This window comes from Fundulus heteroclitus, unplaced genomic scaffold, assembly GCF_011125445.2.
Source record: "Fundulus heteroclitus isolate FHET01 unplaced genomic scaffold, MU-UCD_Fhet_4.1 scaffold_140, whole genome shotgun sequence".
In the NCBI taxonomy this organism is placed as follows: Eukaryota; Metazoa; Chordata; class Actinopteri; order Cyprinodontiformes; family Fundulidae; genus Fundulus; species Fundulus heteroclitus.
In genome coordinates this window covers 91,438-114,732 of record NW_023396552.1, presented here as the reverse complement: position 1 = coordinate 114,732, position 23,295 = coordinate 91,438, and the positions used below count along the sequence as shown (strand labels likewise).

Here is a 23,295-nt window from a genome sequence, read left to right as displayed (position 1 = left end):
TCTTGTGTTGCAGAGCAGAAGGGGGAGAGAGCGAGAGAGAGAGAGAGAGAGAGAGAGAGAGAGAGAGAGAGAGAGACTGCAGCCTGAGACAGAGGGAACTCTGTTGCCACTTTAAGCGGAGGAATGAGCTGAAAGAAACCGATGCCTTCCGTGTTTTTTTCACTGGATGAAGTCTACGGATTTTACGCATCTGGAAGAGGCTGCTTTGCGCGTAAAAACAACATTTACACGGCTATGATGGGAAGGCGCAGCCAGCGCGTTTATGGTGTTTAATTCTATTTCGTGCCGTGGAGGTTTCTGGCAGATTTCAAGCCGAATAAAAAGAGCTGTAGACTAAAAAAAAAGGAGCGCTGTTACGACGGGGAGACGCAGTGGAAGAAGGCTGTGTGAAGGCTGGAAACATGAGATTGATTGTCATCTCTGCGCTTCTCCTGTTGAAAGTAAGCAATAAATACACATTTGTCTGTCCTGCTCCTTTTCTATCCGAAAAAGTATTAGTTTTCCTAGTTCTTAGTTGAGAATATTATCCCCATAAAGGCCTGGGGAGGAGTTTTTTTTTCTTTCTGTAGATCCATCTCTCCCAGGTTAGAGCGCGCCATTGTTCCCAGAGGACTTCTGTTTCACACCGCAGAGCCATATGGATCACACCGGTCTTTCATGTTGGTGTGCTTGTTGCCCAATACTAATAGAAAGATGAAAGTCATGTGGTGTTTGGTTTCCCAGGGTTCAGCTACACATTACATTTGCATGCAGAGCCGGTCCAAGATTATGTGGGGCCCCAAACAGAATTTGATTTAGGGGCCCCTCCTAACTTCCACCAGATACCGTCGTTTCGCTAAAACTTTTTTTTGTGCATTATACATGTCACCTATGTTTATCCATGTTTCTTAAGTTTAGGTTATGGTAGCCGTGTAGAGAATTGGACAGTGTGAAAAAAAAGGCTCTCTTAGTCAGTTTGCCCCTCATCTATTCATACCCCAGTTTCATACCCGTGGGTTGCAATTTCGTCACTTCTTAGCATAATTTCGTGCCTGTGAACAAACCATGTATTGGATATAGGTTTGCATATTGTATTGTATTTTCCTTGGTAGGTGTTTATTGTAATCAGCTGAACGATTATCATATCAAAACAAAAGAGAATGATATTAAAACAAAAGAAATCTCATGTGTAATTAATTTACATAATTATTTTTAGAAACTTTGTCTTGCATCCTATTTCCATTTGTCTTGGGCTCTTCTGGCCACCACAGCTCAAATAAAATAATTTACATCATACACGTTTAAATATTAATGCAATATACTCCCAAAAAACAACTGCAATAAGTTTATCCTCACTTCCGCAGTTCAAATTAAAGTACTTTGTAGAGAGGTGCATGTTTTACTGCCAATATTTTGGAGAATAAAGTCTTTCCAGGCCGACTACGCTGTTTTTTTTTTTGTATGATAACACCTCGGCTTTGTATCTACTCTGCTCCAAAAGATTTCCCATTTCCATTGATTTTACCACTGATCTCCCTGCGAACCAGCTGGCTCTTACAGTATATGACCATGAGGGCAGATCAAACCTGAGAAACCTTCTGCTGATAGATACATTTAATTTGTCTCAAAACCACATCTTCTTACCAGCCTATAATCAGAATGTAGAAAATGACTGTCAAAGTGGCTATGAAATACACTTGGTTGTTAGGAAATGACTAATGGCAGATGGCTCCATGTTGTACCCAAGAACATCTGGTGAGAAACCAAATACAAACAGCGGAAATACAAAATAGGGAGGGGGCGGAAAGACAAGGCCCCACTGCTGATCTTTCACCACAACAAACTCTAAAATTGTTGGTGCTCTAGGATGGGTCTGGTTTGCAAATGTAACGGGTCCTAAATCTGAAGACCCCTATGCTTAGAGTTCGTCCTGCAAATGTGTGAAAGTCCTTTTATTGTCATTTTGAGCTTCAGCTGCAACGATGGTTATCATTTTCCTCTCAACCCTAACAAACACCCACACACAGAGACCATCATTATGTGCTGGGGCTCTAAAAGCCAAAACACAAGGGCACTTGAGCAAGATTATCCACCACATACAAAGTAAATAATCTATTTTATGAACAAAGTATAGTTTGCGGTGGTGTTTTGATTGCGCATTATGAAGCCAGGATCAGGGTGAAAAGAAAGTCCCTTCCTTCGCTGCAACAGACAATAATTTGACTCTCATTTTCTTCCAAACGCTCACGGCGCTGCGGTTCCTGTCTAGACTTGCTCTTCACAATGAAGACACTTTTGTCGGATCTAAGCATTTTGATAAAACCTTACTTTTTTTTAATAAAGATAGACGTCTCTTTGTTATTTGAGGGTAAGACGTCAACATAGATTGTGTGTGATATCTAAGATTTTGAACGTGTTTCTCTCGTTTCTCACTGGATGATTTAGAGGGGGGGAGCAAAAGTTGTTTGGATTAGATTACTTAATTCTGAGGATTGTATTTTTTTTTTGTCTCGCTGCATCTGCTCAAATATGGTTTAGCAGGAAATACAAATTATGAACAAAGAAGTTTGTTGGTTGTTTTCACACAACGGGCATCATTTTAAATCATAATCTGCAGTATGGTTGAGACTGATAATTAGTACCGTAGTGATCTATGTTATCTCTGATTTTTTTTTTCCCTTCCAGAAAAAAAATAGAAATCCATGTCCTTTAATTTGTAGCCCTGAGAGTAACCCATCCAGATGGGATGCTTAAAGTCGGCTTTCGGCCCACGCTGTCTTGGCTCCAAAAAAACCTCAGTCGGATTTTAAATTCTCACGGATCAGCGTTTTCACAGGGGGGAAGCATCCTTTCGTGAGTCTGTTTTTCCGCGGATCAGATTATGTGTTGAAACTCTGGCCCTTCTCACTTCAGAGAGGAGCATAAAATGTTTAACGCTCTTAGAGGGCTAACGTGAAGGGTGTGTTTTGTGTGTGTGTGTGTGTGCGTCTGATCCGCGTTGACTGAGTGACTCCGGCAGCCGTGGATTTGAGAGGCCTATTGAAAGCGGCTCTCCACGGTGGTCCGACTGGTCTCACTGGGGAATCCCTTCAGATTGAAGCTTACTACCCTAATGGAAAAAAAAACCCACTGCAGGTCCCTTTCCTTCAGATTTGCGGGCCCTGATACAACAGATAAGAAAATATACTCTGAGGGGTCATGACCAGTTAATTAAACTCTGGTTAGAGTAATGACAAAGTCTTTTAGCAACACCAGAAGCTGGAATAAAACAAGAAAGGCTTCACTGTAACTCGTTATTAGGGGACAAAACGCTTATTGTTACATCCAGAGACGGCCTAAGGCACAGTTGAGCCGAGCCGCTGTTTCGGGGGCCATGGACAACCAGGGACCTCTAGTAAATGCTTACATTTTAACACAGATCATAAATCTAAAATGAGAACACTGTTAAATTTCATTTGATGTTTTCAGAAAAGAAAAAAAAGAAAAGAATTAAGAATTAAAGGAATTGTCAAGTTTACTTTGTAAAAGTGCAAAGAATAATCCTCATTGGTTGTTGTGTTATCAGAGTTAGAACAGAATAGAAAAATCCTTTATTTTCCCACAGATGGGAAATGCATGTGTACCAGCAGCGAGTTAGAGAAAAGCTTTCAGCTATTTCAGTTATTAAAAAGGGCCTACTCAGAGTATATGAACTGTGGTACTAAACAGGGTGATTTTGAAAGTATACTAAACGTGTACGTATTCCTTGTGCATAAAAAAAAAAACAGGTTTCCATTTCAGTGCAGATAGCTGCAGGAATGTGAACAACTCGTTGAGTCTGATGTAGCGCAGTGATGCTTATGAAGTCTAACACCTGCTGGGAGGACGGCTCTGTGATAATCCTCCTTTGTGCACCTAGGGTGCAGCGGTCTTTCACTGAAGGAGCATTGGGGAGGGAGACACTTCTGTCTCCACTCCACCTGCACTGTGTCCAGACAGCATCCCAGGACAGGATGATGCTATAAGCTTAATATTTTGTGCTTGGTCCAAAAGAGAAACCGAGACGTCCCTCTCCCCGGCGACATCCTCCTGCTCATTCTGGGTGACCCCAAGACGTCCCCAGGCCAGATGGGATTTATAGTTCCTACAGCGAGTTCTGGGTCTTCCCCGGGGTTTCCTCCAGCAGGAAAACTCCCAGGGGGCATCCTGATGAGATGCCCAAACCACCTGAGTTAGCTCCTTTTGATGCTGAGCCTGGCTGCTAAACGGAGAAAGCTAATTTTGGCCGTTTGTGTCCAGGATCTCGTTTTTTTCGGTCTCGTTCCATACCTCATAACCATAGGTAAGGGTCAGAACGTAGACGGACGGGTGAATTGAGAGCTTTCCCTTTTGGCTCAGCTCTTTCTTCACCAGAGCAGCGCCCACATTACCGCAGACGCAGCCCACTCTGTTCATCTCTCGCTCCATCCTACAATCACTTGTGAACAAGATATCAAGATGCTTACACTCCTCGGCTTGAGGCAGAGACTGACCCCCAACCAAGAGAGGGCAAACCACCTTTACCGGTTGAAGACCTATTTTCATTGCAAAAAAAAAAAAAAAAGTTTTTGTCACACAATGTGTGCTTTTGTATTTTTAATTATCCATCTTCCAAACTGCTTTATCCCTCATGGGGTTGCGGGGGTTGCTGGTGCCTATCTCCAGGCGTTCACTGGGCGAGAGGCAGGGTACACCCTGGACAGGTCGCCAGTCTGTTGCAGGGCAACACAGAGAGACAAACAGGACAAACAACCATTCACACCTAAGGACAATTTGGAGAAGCCAATTAACCTAACAGTCATGTTTTTGGACTGTGGGAGGAAGCTGGAGTACCCGGAGAGAACCCACGCATGCACAGGGAGAACACGCAAACTCCATGCAGAAAGACCCAGGGGTGTACTTGAACCCAGGACCTTCTTGCTGCAAGGCAACAGCGCTACCCACTGCGCCACTGTGCAGCCCATTTTTTTAATCATTTAAACTAATATTCAACATCTACTACTCTGCTTTTAAGTCGCTTATGTGTTGAAGCACATTTACTTTAAGTTGAGCCATGATGAGTTGGAGGTTTTAAAATGTTAAATAGTTTTGATTATTGTACAATTACACAACTGTTAGATGTTCATTTTTGCAGACTTATATTTGCAGCTCTTGCAGAAGTGAACTTCACTCATCAGTACCTCATTAAGTGTGAAGATTAAAACTGTGATTACATGCCAGATTGAATGATTTCATGCTTTCATTGAAAGATAAATATTTCATGTAGATGCCTTCAGATTCCTCAAAGAAGTGACATGTTTCATGTTATTGCCGTTATGCAATTACCCAGCAGCTTATGTCTTGTTGTAGATTATCTTCACAACAGATGATGTTGAACAATGTTTGGTGTACTTCCTGCTCCTGGTTTTATAACTAAAACTCATCAGGATGCCGGTTGGCTCATATATATTTTGCAGTTACAGCGGCTTCCTGGTTTCACAGTGAAATGTTGGGATTTCTCCAATCATTCCGTGATAAGTCATTAAAGAACAACAAAAGTTCATATTTCTGTACGGAAATTAACCCAAGCCTGTTTTTGAGCCTTTTAAGGCTATTTTCTGTGATTTTCTTCTCATAACCTTAAGAAAACAGCGACACTGTCCTTATACGGCAATGCTCAATCTTGTGCATATTACAGATTCTGCCATTCCCCTCCAGTGGGGCATGGATCAAATCCGTCGTTGCACTCCGGGCCGCTCCGTGTGAAGTGTCAAACCTTCAGCCGGTCCCTGCTCTCTGCTGAGCTGCAGCGACGCACCAGCTCAGCCCCAATGCCTGACTGTAAAGTCAGAAATCCGAGCTGTAGGTAAAAATAAAACAGGACCACCGCCACCAAATATTTATCAAAGGAGAGTTTAGGATTTAGAGAGGCTGGCAAGTGTTTGGAGAAGAGCCTCATCTGTCACATAAAAGAGGACCAGCTGCGATGTGTCAATTTTTTTTTTAACTCTCTACAGTCTGCTAAATCCAGACTGGTTTGTTCCTGCTGGATCCGACCGCCCCGATACCATAATACCTCTGATCCGGGCTCCGCGGCTGCAGTTCAGATATCATCGGCTCCGTCGTAAAGCACCGCGGTCTGACTGACTGTTGTTGTTGGAGCGACGCGAGCCCCGTTTCAAAGCCGTAGTATCAGCATGGAACCTTTTAGTGTTTTGTGACGGGGGGGGCAGAGCCCAGTGTGAGCGTGTTGCCGGTGGGCTTTTCCTGGAGGCTCCACAGGTCCGCACATGCTCCCGTGAGCTTCTCGGCAGACTTCAGAGACAAAGAGAGACGTTGTCATCGGGCTGTTTAGATGCTGCTTTCCCCCTTGGCGGGAGGTTAGTTGTTAGACATCTGTTTGCTCTTGTCGGGCCCCCGGGCAGAGAGGGTCAATTGCCCTTGTGCATATTTAAGATGCCGTTGCATTGAGACTGAGGGAAAGGGGGTGTTGGTGAAAAGCAGATTTTCATAGACACACCTGGAGGGCTTGCTGACTTCAAAGGGTTTTTCTTTACTCAGGCACTCTCATGCTGGAGAGCCTTGGTTAAGGCCAGCTGAAGGAGTCCACAGCTCAGTTGGGAGAATCAGTTCAGGTATTAGTTGTGTACTCCATATAGGGAGTGCCAGTAAGAAGAAGCTTACTGACAAGAGGGCATAATAACGTCTGTTTACAGTTTGCCTCGAGACGTGTAGGAGACACAGCATACATGTGGTAGAAAACTGACGCTACACATCATTATACCACATGATCTTCCAATGAAACACAGAGGTGGCAGCACCATGCTGTGGGGATGTTCCTCTGCAGGAACATGAAAGCTAATCAGAGTTTTCTGGAAGACGGACAGAGCTGCATCCAGGGAAACACTACAAAAGACTAGGGCTGATGTTTACCAGTCAGTTCACCTTCCAACGGGACAACAACCCCACATATCCAGCCGGAGCTACAGCTAAATGGTTCAGGAGCCACCAGCTTTTTTCCAACTGAGAGCTACTTCGCTGGGACTGTGCCATTCGAACGGCGATCAGTAACCTTTAACCAAGCTTGCTCTACTACTTTTACATTGTCCTGTAACTCAGTAGATGAACTAATAGATGCCTGTCATAACGTCTAAAGGACTAATGTCTCACCAGGATCATGAAAAACTAGCCCATGCGTTTATCTTTATTCTAATCTTTTACTGCGGCAATGTTTTCACAGGTCTGCCTAAAAAGTGGATCAGACAGCTGCAGCTGATCCAGAACGCTGCTGCCCGCGTCCTCACTAAGACTAAGAAAGTAGAGCACATCACCCCAGTTCTAAAGTCCTTACACTGGCTCCCTGTATCTCAGAGAATAGACTTTAAAATACTTCTGTTAGTCTATAAATCCCTGAATGGCTTAGAACCTAAATACATTACAGACTTGTTATCATTGTACCAACCAACCACTAAAGTCTTCTGGCTCCAGCCTACTCTGCATCCCCAGAACCAGAACCAGAAATGGAGAAGCAGCATTTAGACCCTATGCTCCACTTATCTGGAACAAACTCCCTGAAGACTGTAGAAGTGCGGAAACCCAGAGTTCCTTTAACTCAAGGTTAAAAACCTACTTGTTTAGAGTTGCATTTACATATTAATGTGAAATTGGTTGATTAATTGTTTGTAGTCCAACTTGTCTCATATCTCGACCTGCTACTACAACTACCTTCTTCTGTAATGTTGTCTTTTCTTTTCTTATGTTCTGTTCATGTGCATCACATTAAATTGTCTTGTTACTGAAATGTGCCATTACAAATACCCTTGCCTTGGCTTACCAGTACTAACCATTGAACTAGAAGAGTCAGAGTTCACCTTAACTTTATGTAAAATAAACATCTTTTTAAAGTTTTTTTTATTTAGGTCGGGTAAATTTTTAATCTATATAAATGCCAGAGTGATTAAAAAAAGAAGAGCAACAGAATAAAAGAACATTTTAGACGCAGCTCACTGGTGGGTTGTGCTACTTTTAGAACAGGCTTGGAGGCGCCACATGTGGTCCTTCGGGGCTACCTGGCGTTCGCGGGCACCGTGGTTTAGATCACAGCATATTCATATGTCAGAATGGCCCAGAGTCCACACCTAAACTAATTTTAAATCTGTAACAGGACAGGAATATCTCTCTTCACAGATTCTCTCCAATCTGACTGTAACTCTGACTAATTTTCAAAAGACATTTCAATCTGTGAAACTCTGATAGAGACTTACATACTTCATAATAATAATAATATTAAATTATTATTATTATTATTATTATTATTATTATTACTATTATTATAACCCCATAAGGGACAAGCGTGACAGAAAATGGGTGAATGGATGGATAATAAGTAGACATTTATGATGCTCTTTACACAATCTCCAAGTCCTCGTTTTGAATTTTTATTTGCAATACATAGTGCAAATCATGTTTCTGTGTCCTTCCATTTCACAATTATGCTTTGCTGTTGGTTCTGTCACATAAAATCCCAATAAAACACGGTGTAGTAACATGCTAAAGTTTAATGCTATAGCAGGGAACATATATCTTTGTTTGTCTCGTTAGTTTTTTTTTTCTTCCCTCAATAATCTAAATCCTGTTAGACACCAACCCTTCTGCAAAAGCTGTTAAGATCATCTAAACTACTCCTTGAGCCACATCACAGGCCGGGCCTCTCCAGTACCCACTTGCAGATAAGAACTCTGAGCACTTAGTGTGTAAAGCGAGGCAGATGCAAAGATAACAAAAAAGGGTTTGCTTTTTTCCACGTGTCTTTGATCACAAAAGTGTGGGAAGGGTGGGATTTTCTTCCAAAACAATTACGTAAATTACCTTTCCCTTTATAGGAAGTACTAAAGCTGGGTTTCTGTGGTTGGATCAAAAAGAAATAGGCTAAAAAAAAGATGAAATATGCATTTTGTTAAATTTCTTACATTGTCCTAAAATAATAACAAATAAAACAGAGTTTATCTCTACTTCATGTTTTCTCCAGGTTACTCTTGGGAAGGCTTGTGGCAGTGGGAAGTTCACTGAGTCGGGACACTGTTGCAGATTGTGTCCTGCTGGTTATGGAGTGGAGGCAGAGTGTGGAAAGGAGGATACCAAATGTGCTCCATGTCCGATGGGTAAGCACTTAAAACGGGTCTATTTTTACAACAAAACTCTTTGCTGCTGTATTTGATGCTATATTTTTGTATAAGGGCCATTCGTGTGCTAAAGGATGAAGTTTGTATTATCTATGTATGTTTTAACAGTTTAGTTATTTATGGATCTTTTCTATTCAGACTTTACTGAGTCTGAAAACCATTTCCCCCAGTGGACAGGGGTTCTGCTGCGTCTTCACTTTTATTTAGTCTCAATTTTTAGACCATAGAAAGCCTTAGAGACCTCCACCTTAAAATGCATATAGTTGCATCCTGAATTTGTACATTCATTTAATAATTGCTTCTTATATCAAATTTTTTTGTAGTGAAAAGCCACGTGAAATTGTTTTATTATTTGTTCAGGCAAGAACGACAAAAGTTTTCTTGTTACGTCATCCTCTGCTAAGTCAAAAAAAATGTATTTTGAACCTGAAATATTTGACCTGCAAAACGTGGATTTGGCTTAAAGCTGTGGAACGTAAACATTATCAAGCTCACTGTGTGCTGGGAAAAGGCGCTGAAGTTAGGTAAGCTGGGCATAAAAGCACCAAAACTTGCATCCTGGAGTCTAAAAACATCATCTTATTTTGGAAAAGTTTGATTTTAACTTGTTTATGTTGCAAATAAATTAACATCAATATTCTTTAAATCTGCCAGGTAAACCATTTTAGTATTTTGAATTTTATGTTTGCATATTTTTATTAGTCTTTCATAAGCATTCTAAACTAAATAGATAAATATGTGTCCCTTAGCATTAATTTCTAGCCATTGACGCCTGCTTAAAAGACCTTTTCTGAATACACTAGCATTGCATTTTGATTAAAATGTTCTTGGTTGTTATTACCTTTTAAAATGTCGTGTATCGTTGTTTTCCACTTGGGAGAGATATTTTTCTGGGCTGCGAATCTGGCATTTTGTGTATCTCAGGTGAAAACAGAAAAGCAATAATTGTTCTTTGAAACCTGTTTCCCCAGGAACCTTCTCCCCATCTGAAGGCCTTGCCGCTTGCCGCCCTTGTAGCAAGTGTCCGCCTAGTGTCCCCGCGGTGCACTCTTGCTCGGGTTCCCAGGACACGCAGTGCGAGTGTGACACCGGCTTCTACTTTAGGAGCGCCTTAGGCCTGTGCGCGCCCTGCTCCAAATGCAGACAGGGTCAGGTGGTCGTCCGAGAGTGCGGCCCGCACGGAGACACGCTTTGCCAGTGTGGCCCGGGAACCTTCTCGGAGGATGACCTCAGAACCAAACCGTGCCAGATTTGCACTCAGTGCTCCGACAAAGAAGTGGAGATCCAACCCTGTATGCACAATTTTGACACGGTCTGCATGGGTGAGTGCTTCTGTGGTTCTATTCAAACCAGGGCTTTGAAACGATTTTTTTCCCCAAACGGTTCGTTCCGAGCAGAAACGTAATTATAACGTTTCCGGTTATGAGTTCCACCAATAAATTGACGTTCCCGAACCGGTTAGAACAAAAAAATACTGTTCCCGGAACGGTTAATTTCGTTCCTGTCAGCTGTTTAATGCTATGTCACATCTTTCTCATCCAGCTTAAACCAGCTATTGATATTGTGTTTGGAATGAGTGATTTACTTAACGATGGATCGTAATTTACCTCTTATTTAAGATGTGTAGCTCTAGTGGAGACACCACTCTCTCTCCATTCAGTCAGCGAATGTGTGATGTGATGTCACACAGGAAGTGAACCTCAGCCGTCATGGTAACGTGCGCAGGAAAATATATATATTTTTTTTTTTTAGTTAATTAGGCAACGAAAACTTTGAGGAACGAAATAAAACCGGTATTAACCGGTTACCATTATTTTTAAATAAGTGTTCCAGTTCCAGAACATAAAAAACAATAACGTTTCCGGTTTCGTTTCTGTTCCCTGTGAAATACAAAAAGTTCCCGGTTTTCGTTTTCGTTCCTTGAACCGGATCAAAGCCCTGATTCAAACACAACTTTGTTTCTGACATTATTGCAAACAGCCCTTAAAAAAAACCCAAAATGAATAAATTTTCTATCTTATCTATATCGTTTCTGATGTGACGCTGAAGGTCACAGCAGTAGTAGTTCAAATATAGGGAAGACGAGGAAGACCCGGATCCCTGGACATGTGTTCAGCACCTGCGTCCACAGCTCACCTCTGAACACTAAGAAACATGAGAAGTTACAAAAAGTCCACTTTAGTGTTGTAGTCCAATTGATAGAAGCTTGACAGGCCTTTAGGTTAACAGCTCCTGGAGGCCAAGAGAGGCAGCTGACCCCTGGCAGCTCGTGATCTTAACCCCAAATGGCTACACTTGCTGCTTAAGAAAGAGGTTATCTGTCCTCACTCAGAGTCCATGCGCCATGACCCGTTGACCCCACACAGGTCGGCGCTGCATCTTGTGCTGTTTGATCTCAAAACGGCCAGACCACAGGCGGGTGGATGAGGGTGGAAAAGAGGGGCAGTGGAAGGTTAAAAACCCCAAGGGACCAGGATGACACATCTGGTCCAAATATGTTCTGATGAGCGTGTGTGTGTGTGTGTGTGCCGCTCCTCCTTGACATGTCTTCGTTTCTGATAGATAAGAAGCTGCACATCTTGTCTCGCCCCGACTGGAATTCAAACATCGCTAACTGGTCGATGCTGGGGAGGGAGGAGGACGTCAGCCCCACGCCTGGAGCGTCCGGGTCCACACCGCTGGAGGAGGGTGGCAGCAACAACATCCTGGCCTACGTGTCCGTCCCGGCCGCCGTGGTGTTGGGCTCGTTGGTTTACGTGGCTTATAAATGGTGAGTTTTTTTTCGCTGACTAAGGACGGCGTGGCTGGCCCAGGGACATGTGTGCACTTAAAACTGATTCCTTGCACTCTTTTCAGCTGGAAGTCGTGCAAACAGAAAAAGGCTCTCTCCAAGGCCCGTGTGGCAGAGCTGGGAACATCTGCAGAGGGAGAGAAGCTCCAAAGTGACAGCGGCGTTTTTCTGGACTCCTACAGCCTGCAGGACAACCACCCTAGCAAGGGTAAGGAAAACACTCTGAAAATACAAATCACCCAGACTTTAACCCAGGGGCGTCAGAAGTCTGGTCCCCGGACTGATTTTGTTGCGACCCCCTGACTGCAATTCAAGAAGGATCCAAATGTGGCCCACAAGCTCAGGTTTTTGATGGAGAATTTATATTCCTAGATTTCTAAATCTATACTTTATTAGAATGATTAAAGCTTTTTTTTCACCTCCTAATAAATAATCAGAAAAGTTTTGGACCCCTAAAGCAAGATCCATGCCAACCAGTTGGCTTCGAATGTTGCTTCATCAGTTAGTAAACTCCCTGTGAGTAACTTAATCTCTGTATAAATGCAGCTGTTGTTTGAAGGACTCAGAGGTTTGTTAAGAGAAACATTGTTGAACAATCAGCCTCATAAATAACACAACAGCCGGGTCAGGGGAACAGTTGTGGAGATCTTTGAAACAGGATTAAGTTAAAAAAAAAAATAAAAAAAAAAATAAAAATTAATGTTTGAAAATGACAGGAAGTCCTGTTTAATCCATCATCTGAAAATAGTATGGCATAACCTCCAAACACACCAAGACGTGGCTTTCCCCCTAAACCGATGGCCTGGACAGGGAAAACAAAGTTTCTATTCCTTTTTTTTCTTTGTGATTCTCCTAAGTTAATGGTACTAAGTTTTGAATTCCTACTTTTGTACCTATGTTAAATTCCAAATATTATAATTCATCAATGTAATTAAGTAAAAATCAAAATTTGATGATACATTTTTGTGCACGTAATAATGAAATTGTTAAAGTGTAGAATGTTCTGTTGTGTTTTGCATTAGGCTTGAAAGCGCTAAAGTTTGGTTACACGTTGATCAAAATAACAGATTTTAAGCAGCTTCAGCTATTATTTTAATTTAATTTATGAAACCCTTTGCAACAGCCCACCAAATGCTTCATAATAAATCACAAAAATCATTCAAAAAGAGATAAACAGATAAAAATGATAAATAAAAGTTAGAAAACTGGAATAAAATGCCACTGAGAATTAAAGTTTTCTGAATAATATCATCTATTGACTACTGAATGAACGTTTGCTGACTTGTCCAAAATCACCCCCAGATTTCTTACAATGTCACCAAATTTAAAATGCAGAGCGCTGACATCAGCGGGGGCTCTCTCACCACACAAAATGTTGGTTTTTTTGTCTTTAAACAGTAACATATGGAAAAATATGTGAAAATTTTCCGTATGAGTGAAAACTTCCAACCAGCAATCTCTGTAACGATTCTCAGTTGTAGGGATGGGTCTGGGCAATAAAGACCATTCCAGCATCCATCGCTGCAGTGCTCTGTGGTTGACCGGGGTCATGTGCTTGACATGATTTACTGAGCGGGGAAAGTGATGATCATATTTCTCTTTACGCTGTTAACATCACATTCCTCAGCTAAGTCGTGCCATTGTCTCAGGCGTCCAACTCCCTCTGCGAGAAATGTGTCCCTGTCGTCCGCCTCTGTGCAGGATCTAGCAGAGGTTCTCAACTCGTGGCTGTAATGCAATACATTATATGGGTACTTGCAAACATTTTGGTTTATTTTTTTTGGATAATTAGTAAGTGAAATAAATATCAAAACAGAAAACTCTGTTCTTATCAGCACCAAACAAACCAAAAATAGGTGTACTTACAACCGTTTTGCAGTCAGAGGCCATGAATACAAAGCAAAGCAAATTAAAATATGGCCTGACTATTAAAGCATGCAAGTCATGTGCATCATTACGAGGGTTTTAGGGGGTAACAATTTCAAAACCACTAAAATTATCCACTGCGCTGTTCCTACAGTCTAAAATCATTCATAGGATGCTAGTGGGGGAGTGACACACTGCAAAAAGGAAACTAGAAGTCAGTACAATTTTCTTGAAATTAGTGTATTTGTCCTTGATTTGAGCAGGCGAGTTTAAATGATCAGCCACTGGCACTTAAAATCATCTCCATCATCTTATTTCAGGTGCAATATATCTAATTATCTTATTTTAGGGGTCAAAATACTCATTATATTGGCAGATAATCTTAGTTACCTGCTCATATCAAGTTCAACAACATTTTACTTCATTTTAGTTCCCTTTTTGCAGTGCAGGAATTTTCTCCTCTCCATGGAGCACAGATCAATCGATTGCTGCCCCATCCAAGGCTGGCTGGCTACCAGAGCAGATAGCTGCACTAATGGCCGGCTACTAGCTGCTTGTTATTCTTGGGTTACTCTGTAAAGAGCAAAACACAGAGGCAAATTATTCAGCACAATTAACATCCTTAATTGAAAACTACTGCTAAATTTAGCAGGTGCTTATTCTATGTTATCTCATGTGTCTGCGTATAAAAATCAAAATAACAATAAACAAATGTTGTACATAGTAATATTATAATTGTAATAATCAGTGTGTTACATTATATTTCAAGCAGTAGCGAAAAACGATTGATTTCCTGTTTTAGACAAAAGGATTTACATTGTGTTATCAGTTTCTAGCTTTAAACGGTGTGTAAATAGCTTAGAACAGTGGTGGTTAACTCATGGTTATTATACTATAGTATTAGGATTTCCTACCTTGTTAACGTGTTTCCACAACCAGCACCCTCCACAGTTAATGGCACCCCAGTTAGGAATGCATAAAAACCCTTAAAAATAATTTCAAGTCTTCATGAACATTCAGCTCACTGGGCATCTGTAACCCCCAGTCGGTCGAGGCAGATGACCGTTCATACTGAGCCCGGTTCTGCTGGAGGTCTTTCCTTCCTGTTAATGGGGAGTTTTTTTTCCACTGTCACTTCATGCTTGCTCAGTATGAGGGATTGCTGCAAAGCCATGGACAATGCAGACGACTCTCCCTGTAGCTCTACGCTCTTTCAGGAGTGAATGCTGCTTGTCGGGACTTTGATGCAATCAACTGGTTTCCTTATATAGGAAATTTTTGACCAGTCTGTATAATCTGATTGATTTTGACTTTGTAAAGTGCCTCGAGATGACATGTTTCATGAATTGGCGCTATATAAATAAAATTGAATTGAATTGTTTTCTAACCTTGCTGCTTACTGCTGTGACCGAAAAGCTTTTTTAAATGTCGCTCTGACTGTAGTTATAAGGAGGGGGTTAGATGAGTAGCTGCTTTCTTGTATATATTTCCTGGCATCACCTGAAACGTCTGTGTGTAGATGTCTTTTCGATTTTTGAAGAGCGGTTTTTGGTTGTTGGGCTAGGTCTCAAATCATATTTATATCGCAGAGAAACATTCCTATCAGCTTAAAAAAATAAGAAAAAAAAGTGCTAATTTCTAGGTATTGTTAGTCGTGACGATAATTTTGGCCCCTTTGGATAAAAAAAAAAATCCTAAAGGCATTTTTTTTCTCCACAAATAGAGGGTGGCTTCAAAGAATTGCGTAAAATTCTGCTGTTGTAATAAAAGGTACGACTATTTTGCTTTCCTTTAGTGGGTCCTTTAGAGTTACACCCCTGCTCAGCACCCTGGTTTTGTCATGATGGTGAAAAAAACAATGTGACCCTTTCTGAAAAGTCCCTGAGGGATAACAGGCCCTGGACCAAGCTCCAACCAAAGTAAAGCTAAACAAGCGGGTAGTGAAACGTTAGCAGACAGGTCGATGTAAACAAGCTGGGAAAGACGTGACTCCGTGCGCAAGAATAAACACTGGTGGGCACAGAAAGAATGGAGCAGTGGGTCAGAGCAGTGATTTACGTTTCAAAGGGAAATCTAAACATGAAGCAAACATCGTGTCATCATCCAGCCTTTTCCTTCCCTTCTTCTATTATCCTCTGTAGTGACACAATGCATACAACGTTAGTTCACAGACTGCTGTGTTAGGATTATTGGGATGAGTACAGCCAAGCATTGAGCTCATGAGGCTTGTTTTTGTTTTTTTGTTTCTTTTTTTGCGATCAGGTACCAAAAGAGACAGCAAGCACGACAATCGGCAGTACATCAACCTGCCGCCGCACCAGCAGGAAGAGGTGGAGCGTCTCCTGCAGGAGGCGGGCGGCCGCGGGTGGAGGCACCTCGGTGCCGCGCTGGGCTTTGAACCCGAACAGCTGGACCTGTTCGGACGCGGCGAGGCTCCGGCGCACACGCTCCTGTCTAACTGGGCGCAGAGGGAGGGCTCCAGTCTGGGACTGCTGAGCTCGGCGCTGGTCCGCATAGAGAGACCTGACGTGGTGACGGCCCTGAACAGCGCCCAGCAGGGTGTTTCTGTGGTCTGACAGACTCGCCGGACCCTCGAAACGCCAATCACAAGACTCAAGTGAGGGATTTACAGATGAAACGGGAGGCACTCGAGTTCCAGCTCTTCTGTCGTGGTTGAAGGAGTCGTTTTTTTAACTCTGTTAACAGACCTTTTTTTTTCTTTTTACACTAAAATACCAACAATACTCACATTACTCCAGGCCTTATTTGAACTGTATGAATGAACGTCACGCTGTGTGGTAACAGAATAATTTTACTGGTTGCACAGGATTTATGGAACTGAATATACTTGCCCGTAAAATAAGCATTTACCTTCCAAAGATTTCTTCATTTATTTATTTTTTTGTCACATTACATTATCGGATCGTCAAAGAAATATTAATATCAGACAAAGATAACCTGACTAAATACAAAAAGCAGTTTTAAGAAGATGACCACAGTTTTTAAAGGGAGTAATATAAACAGGCTATAGCCCCTGTAAGAAAATGTAATTGCCGATGACTGGTGGTGGCAGCGCTTCAGATGTGGTTCTGGGTTGTTTAGTGAGCTCTTAGGTGAGTCAGGGATGCGCTCTTGGAAGAATTTAGGTCGGCCAGCCACTCTGGAGAACGTTCAGCACTGTTCACTTTGGTTGAGTGGAGACTCAATGCCTTAGAGGCGACTTTGTAAACCGTTCTGGACTAAAAGAAGTCGATGAATCGGTTTGTCTGTTCTTCAATTTCATTTCATGAGTGCTTGATTTGTTGCTGTTTGATTACTTTTATCCTACTTCATGTTAGATAGTTAGTTAGTTAGTTAGTTAGTTAGTTAGTTAGTTAGTTAGTTAGTTAGTTAGTTAGTTAGTTAGTTAGTTCGTTAGTTCGTTAGTTAGTTCGTTAGTTAGTTAGTTAGTTAAGGCCGCATGTCTGGCAGCAATCAGGTCTGGCCATGGCTGGTGAAAATGACCCAAACAAGTGTGACAAATCCTGCTTTGGCCTTTAGAAAGAGGGTTAATCACAGTATAACTTAGGGCCAGGTTGTTTATGATAGATTCATTTCCTTTGACAAAAAAAATCCACATTGAAAAAACTAATTTCGCATCAGCACGGGACATTTTTGTCTGATAATAAAATTAGTTTGATGATCCTAAATACTGAAGTGAGACCAGAAATGAAAAACAGAAGGAAACTGTATGGGGAGAACGATTTTTTTTCACTGTAATATACTCCTGCGGGCTGCTCACTGTGACACCCAACGTAACGATGGTTGTTTAGAGGAACAACTTTTTCAACCCCATTTAGGAGAAATCTCACTCCCAAACATTAACTACAACAAGGCACACAAATACTGTAAATATTCAGTTAACAAGCAAACTAATGAGCTGTATGTGTTATTATTAACATACATCTGCATAATCTGCACAAAAATCCGATCTTTCCCACTACCATCAAAAGGAACGTTTCTTCTTAAAGTTGTTGTATATTGAACCCCATTAGCTAAACGTGTTTCTTCTTTTGTTACATTTTTTTAATAAAGTACATTTTAAATGACTACTTCTGTACTGCAGTTGTCTGCCAAAAAGTCCCATTATTTTGCAGAAAGCTATTATGACATATCTACTTCTTGTTGTTTTTTTTATTAGTGTGCATACATATTTACCTAAAGAAGAAAATTCAGAGAGATCGAATGAAACGGTTTGCGAGAATCCAGAGGAGTACTCTGTTTACCTCCCACCATCATGGTTGCATTCTCTACACTATCTTTCAACAGACTGCATTTCTTTATTGCATTGTTGGGTTTTATTTCTATTGTAGCCACTAAGTAGCTTAATTTCTTTCTCTCAATTTTTTTAGCTTACTTTAAGAATATAGTATGTAGGCATACATTGTAGCTTTTTCTACACTTGATCGCTTTCTCTAACAACTTTAATAACAATTCTAGACAAAAACACGGGCATCTTTTACAGAATGTCCTCTGGCTCCAAACAGCTTTTTAGGGTTAATCTATTATGGGTAAATTTGTGTGTTTTTCATGGTTTCTCCAGTACGCTTAATTTCCTGTGGTTGCATTAACCCTGTGATAGGCTGGCGACTTGTGTGTTGCCTTATAAACGCTGTAAGCTGAGTAGCTTTCAGCCCTCCTACCTAGCACCAATAAAACTAGCACAGAAAATGTATAAAGCAGAAACTACTAACACAAGTATGCAACAAACATAAAAAACAGCAGTTGCTAAATGAAGAAAGGTTTTATAGAAATTACCTCCAGTTTTAAGTTTTCGGCACATAGGTCTGTTGTGCCTAGTCGTTCATTACCCTTGAATTTTTCTTATATTTTTTATTGATAGGTAATACCACAGATTTCAACATATTTTATTTGGACATCCAATTGTGAATTGCAAATTTCTTTTGCAGCCACTGTTTTTTGCAGTTGCAACCAGGATTCCACCTGTGTGTGACAGGTAGCCAATAAATTTGTTTTTTTTTTAAAGAAGTATGGCAAGCTGAAAGCCATTGTTGAAAAAAAGCTGCAAGATGTCCAGTTTGAAGTAAGCTACAGGTCTTGATAAATATGTGGAGATGCTTTGGTGAGATGAGACCAAACCGGGTTTCCTTAAAGTCTACATGTAATGTCCAACATGCGATGGAAAACTAACAATGCACATTGCCCCGGACACATCATCTCCACTTTGTGGCAGCATCATGCTGTGCGGATTATTTTCTTTACCAGGGATTTTCGAGCTGATGAGGGGAGGACGGATGGAGCCATATACATGGTATAAAACCCGTGGGTGGCTGCAAAAGACGTGGCACTGCAGGTTCACCTTCCAGTGAGACAATGACCCATAACATACAGCCAAAGAGAGTTTGAGCTATTTTGCAAAGAATGGGCAAAAATTTTAGCTTTTAGATGCTCAAGGCGGGTCAACAGATGCCACCAGAGACTTGCGGCAGCAGTAACATGGTTCTTCAAAGTATTGAGTTAAGAGGGGTGGATGGCAATGTATGCCGCACATTTACGATTTTTATTTGTAAAAAAACTAAATAAATGAATCATTATAAACTTCAGAATGATGCACCATGCTGTGTTGTTCTAACACAAAATCTCACTATCATACATTAAAGTTTGTGACTGCAAAATGAAAAAGTGAAAAAGGTTTAAGGATTGTGAATAGACTGTACTTTAAAGGGCCACGAGCAACACATTTACGTAGGAAATGGTTACGGAAAGCATTTTATCTCCTGTTATTCACACTTTAAAGATTATCTGTGCATTTTCCTGGCAGGTCAGTAGCTTTTTGGCGAGCACCATACCTATCACACACAGGTGTTTTCAGCTTTTATTGAAGATACACAACTATGAGGAAGCTCAATTAATTTAAAAACAAACATTTCATTCAGCGTTAAACTTAGGGGTCAAAATACCTTAAACTAAAATACTTTAAACTATACTATAAAATAGAAAAATCTCTTTTTAGTCTTGTGTAGTTTTACGGCTACTTTAGCAGACAGTTTGAATGTTAGTCAGCAAACTTGCTGGCAAGCCTTTACCTGCTTCCAGACATACTTTAGTGATGGCTTTAATTGATATGCAAAACAGTTTGCTTAAAAATGCATTTTAAAATGAAAAACACATTGGTGTACGGTAGTCATATCGCACATGAAAGTAATCTTAAAAAGGCAACATTTCCCAGGTTAGAACAGTTTGCTGCATGTAATGTTATTTTAGGTATTTGTTAAAGCCTTAACTCCATAGGCTCGGTTTGGCAGCTTTACAGATAACGTCAAACTGTTGCTTTTGGCACCAAATGACAAATTATTCACTCACATCTGTTTTGACCTAGTATTGTGTGCTGATTCCCATTTCCCACTTGCTGGATTTACGCAAAGGACGTTTGGACCTGCTTGGAATGTAATACATCCTTATCAAAGGATTTACAGTATTAAAAACCCTTCCTGTCCAAAACCCAGAGGGGGATTTTTTTTTCAGAGGTATTTAATAACTTGAGTGGGGACTCAAAATACCGGCTTTAGCCAAATCCTCGTTGAGGAGAGTGTCCTGTTTCTCACCGAGACTCGGTCTCGCTGAACTCCGATCTGTTAATGATCTCCCTGCCTTCAGTTCTAAGTGGGAGCAGGCATCTCGCATGGCCCGAGGCAGCGTTACATGCCATCACACACTCCAGAAGGGACTGCTTAACTGCGGTCTGGAGCACACAGACATGGGGCTTGCGGAATGTGCACACACTTTAAAAAAAAAAGAAAAAAGAAAAAAAGAGGGGGATGGGATTGAAGAAGAGAAGCAAAGCACTGCAAGCACCTCTCTCCGCTCATCTGCATGTCCCCTCCATGTTTAGAGCAAGCAGATATCTCTAATGAAGGCCGTTGATCTCTTTGTTTGCCTTACGCGGGGGCCAAACATCTGGCTCAGGATTGTGCAAATGTGCCAAAGTTGTATTCATGGCAATGTGCGCCGCAGACCTTAGGCAGTTGAAAAGAGGACTGGGTGTGCACTGAGACGTTAATCATGCAGCAAAACTCGCATTTCCTAAAACGAAAAAAAATAAATAAATATGCAAACGCATACTTAGCTGCAGTACTTTGCAAAAGTATTCCTACCTGTTGAACGTTTTTTCACAAATTTTCACAAAACCGCAAACCCCCGCTTGTTTTACGTGGATTTTAGGTGTTTGAGCGACACAAAGAAGAACATCATTGTAAAAGCCATGTGCTTCATTCTGTCGCCTTAAGGAGTGACCTAACTAGTTAACACAGTCAAATAAATTGTTCTGTTTCCGGCTTCAGAGGGATGTTAGGGAACATTAGTGAACAAAAAAAAAAAAAAAAAGCATCATTAGGACCAAGGAGCACAGCAGACAGCTCGTAAATAAACTCGCGCAGATGTTTAAAGTGGACTCAAAACAATGTCCCAGGCTTTGAACATCTAACAGAGCTCTGTTCAAATCCGTCGTCTGGAAATGGAAAGAGAGCAGCAAAACTGCCAAAACATGGCCGCCACCTAAAATGACAGGGCAGGCAGGGATACCATTAATCAGCCGTGGAAAAAAACCCATGGAAACTCTGCTGGAGCCACAGAGATCCACGGCTTAGGCATCAGAATCAAGAGTCTTTATTGTCATTACGAGACCGTAATGAAATCGTGTTAAGATGTCTGGTCCAGAATACACATGTATAACAGAAACATAAATTACAAACACTTCCAGAGAAAGACGAATTGGCATCCTTAGATGACACCTTTGAAAATACAAATAAATATAAAAACCCTTAAAAATATAAATATAAGCATCGGCGCGTCGTCCTGCATCTGCCCCAAGTGGCCTCCCTCTTAAGGAAGATCAGCATCAAACTAGGCTGCAGGTCCAGACATGGTGTCAGGTCGGATGATAAAATCCTGTGCTGACCAGGTTTTTTTATTCAGGACATCTTTAACCTCTCCCTGTAGCTCTCCCTGGTCCCTGTCTGCATGAAATCCTCCATCATTAGGCCTTCAGCTCAGCCTTCAACACATGTGCTTCCAGACATGCTGGCCCTGAAGCTCCACAACCTGGGATTACCCGCGCCGCTCTGCTCCAGGATCAGTGACTTCCTTCTCAACGGGCCGCAGGTGGTGAGGATAGGGAAACTCACATCTGCCCCGCCGATACTCAACGCTGAAACGCCGCAGGGTCGTGTTCAGAGCCCTGCTCTCTTAAACCTCCACACCCACGACTGCTCCGCTATCCACAGCACAAACATGGTTGTGAAGCTTGCAAACACCACTGGGGTGGGTCTCATATCCAACAACAACGAGGCCCACAGAGAGGAGGTCCACAATCTGACACAGTGGTGCTCCAGGAAAAGCCTCATCCTGAACACCAGCAAGAACAAGGAGCTCACAGTATACTATGACTTCCTGGAGTAGACACACTCCTCTCTGCATGCATGTGGAGGTGGTGGAGCCTCTGGACAGCATAAAGTTCCTGCGCATTCACATTTCCCTTGACCCCCCCCCATGGACCGAAAACGTCTTCAGCCTGGTGAGGAAGGCCCAACAACGGCTCTTCTTTCTCAGGAAACTGAAGCGGACTCAGCTGCTAATAAACTTTTATAGAGCTACTGTAGAAAGCATCTTCTGCCTCAGCGTGACAGTGTGGTACAGGATCTAGCCCGGGTGGTGAGGTCAGCGCAGGGGATTGTGGGATGCCGTCTACAAGCTCTATACATGATTTATGAAACAAGAGTCCAGAAAAGGGCCTGACACAGTGCCACAGATCTCACCCACCTGCTGTCCCACTTCCATCAGGTAAACAGTTCAGGAACAATAAATCAAAAACTAACAAGACTTAAAAGCTGCTTCTTTGAACTGTCTTTCACGTACTAATGTCTGCACATTTTTAGCTTCTCAGGGAGAGTTTCTCTGGTACATCCAGCCAATTACACAATGTTTTACATCGTCTGCTGCCTGTCCTTTTTTTTTTTTAACTTGAACGTCAGTTAACTTGAATGTTTGAATTTTTGCAGTGTAATTTAAATTGTTCTGTAAAGTGACCGCTATCTGTCTTTTTTGACTCGAACATTTAAATCTTATTAGACGCTAATGACTGTTTGCATGATTTTAGCTTCTCAGGAAAGTGATGCCAGTGCATTCAACTTGAACGTTACATCTTGATTTGTGTCTGTGTTATGTGTGAATGTTAAGCCAGTGTCTCACCACATTTTTCAGTATGTTTACATAATGACAACAAAGACTCTTGATTCTTGATGAAACCCTCTCAGGAGAGAAAAACAATAAACATTATTGAATATTAAACACCCTCTGGTCTTTGAAGATAAAAACTGAAACATTTGTAGTGGATATAAACATCCTTGGACAGAGAATATACAGACTTAAGTGTAGCGTTTAGTATTCACATAGAGCTGAAACAGTCTATGAAATGGGCTGGTG

At 41.6% G+C, this 23,295-nt stretch overlaps 1 protein-coding gene across 1 annotated transcript; it reads left to right on the top strand.

Moving 5' to 3' along the window:
- Positions 1 to 36: 36 nt before the first annotated feature.
- LOC118556267 (tumor necrosis factor receptor superfamily member 16-like) lies at positions 37 to 19,667 on the top strand. The gene is made up of 6 exons (XM_036129119.1): positions 37 to 440; positions 9,005 to 9,137; positions 10,130 to 10,480; positions 11,721 to 11,928; positions 12,015 to 12,157; positions 16,078 to 19,667. Exons 1-6 carry the CDS (start codon positions 402 to 404, stop codon positions 16,389 to 16,391), a joined length of 1,188 nt encoding a protein of 395 aa, XP_035985012.1. The 5' UTR covers positions 37 to 401; the 3' UTR covers positions 16,392 to 19,667.
- Positions 19,668 to 23,295: the final 3,628 nt, after the last annotated feature.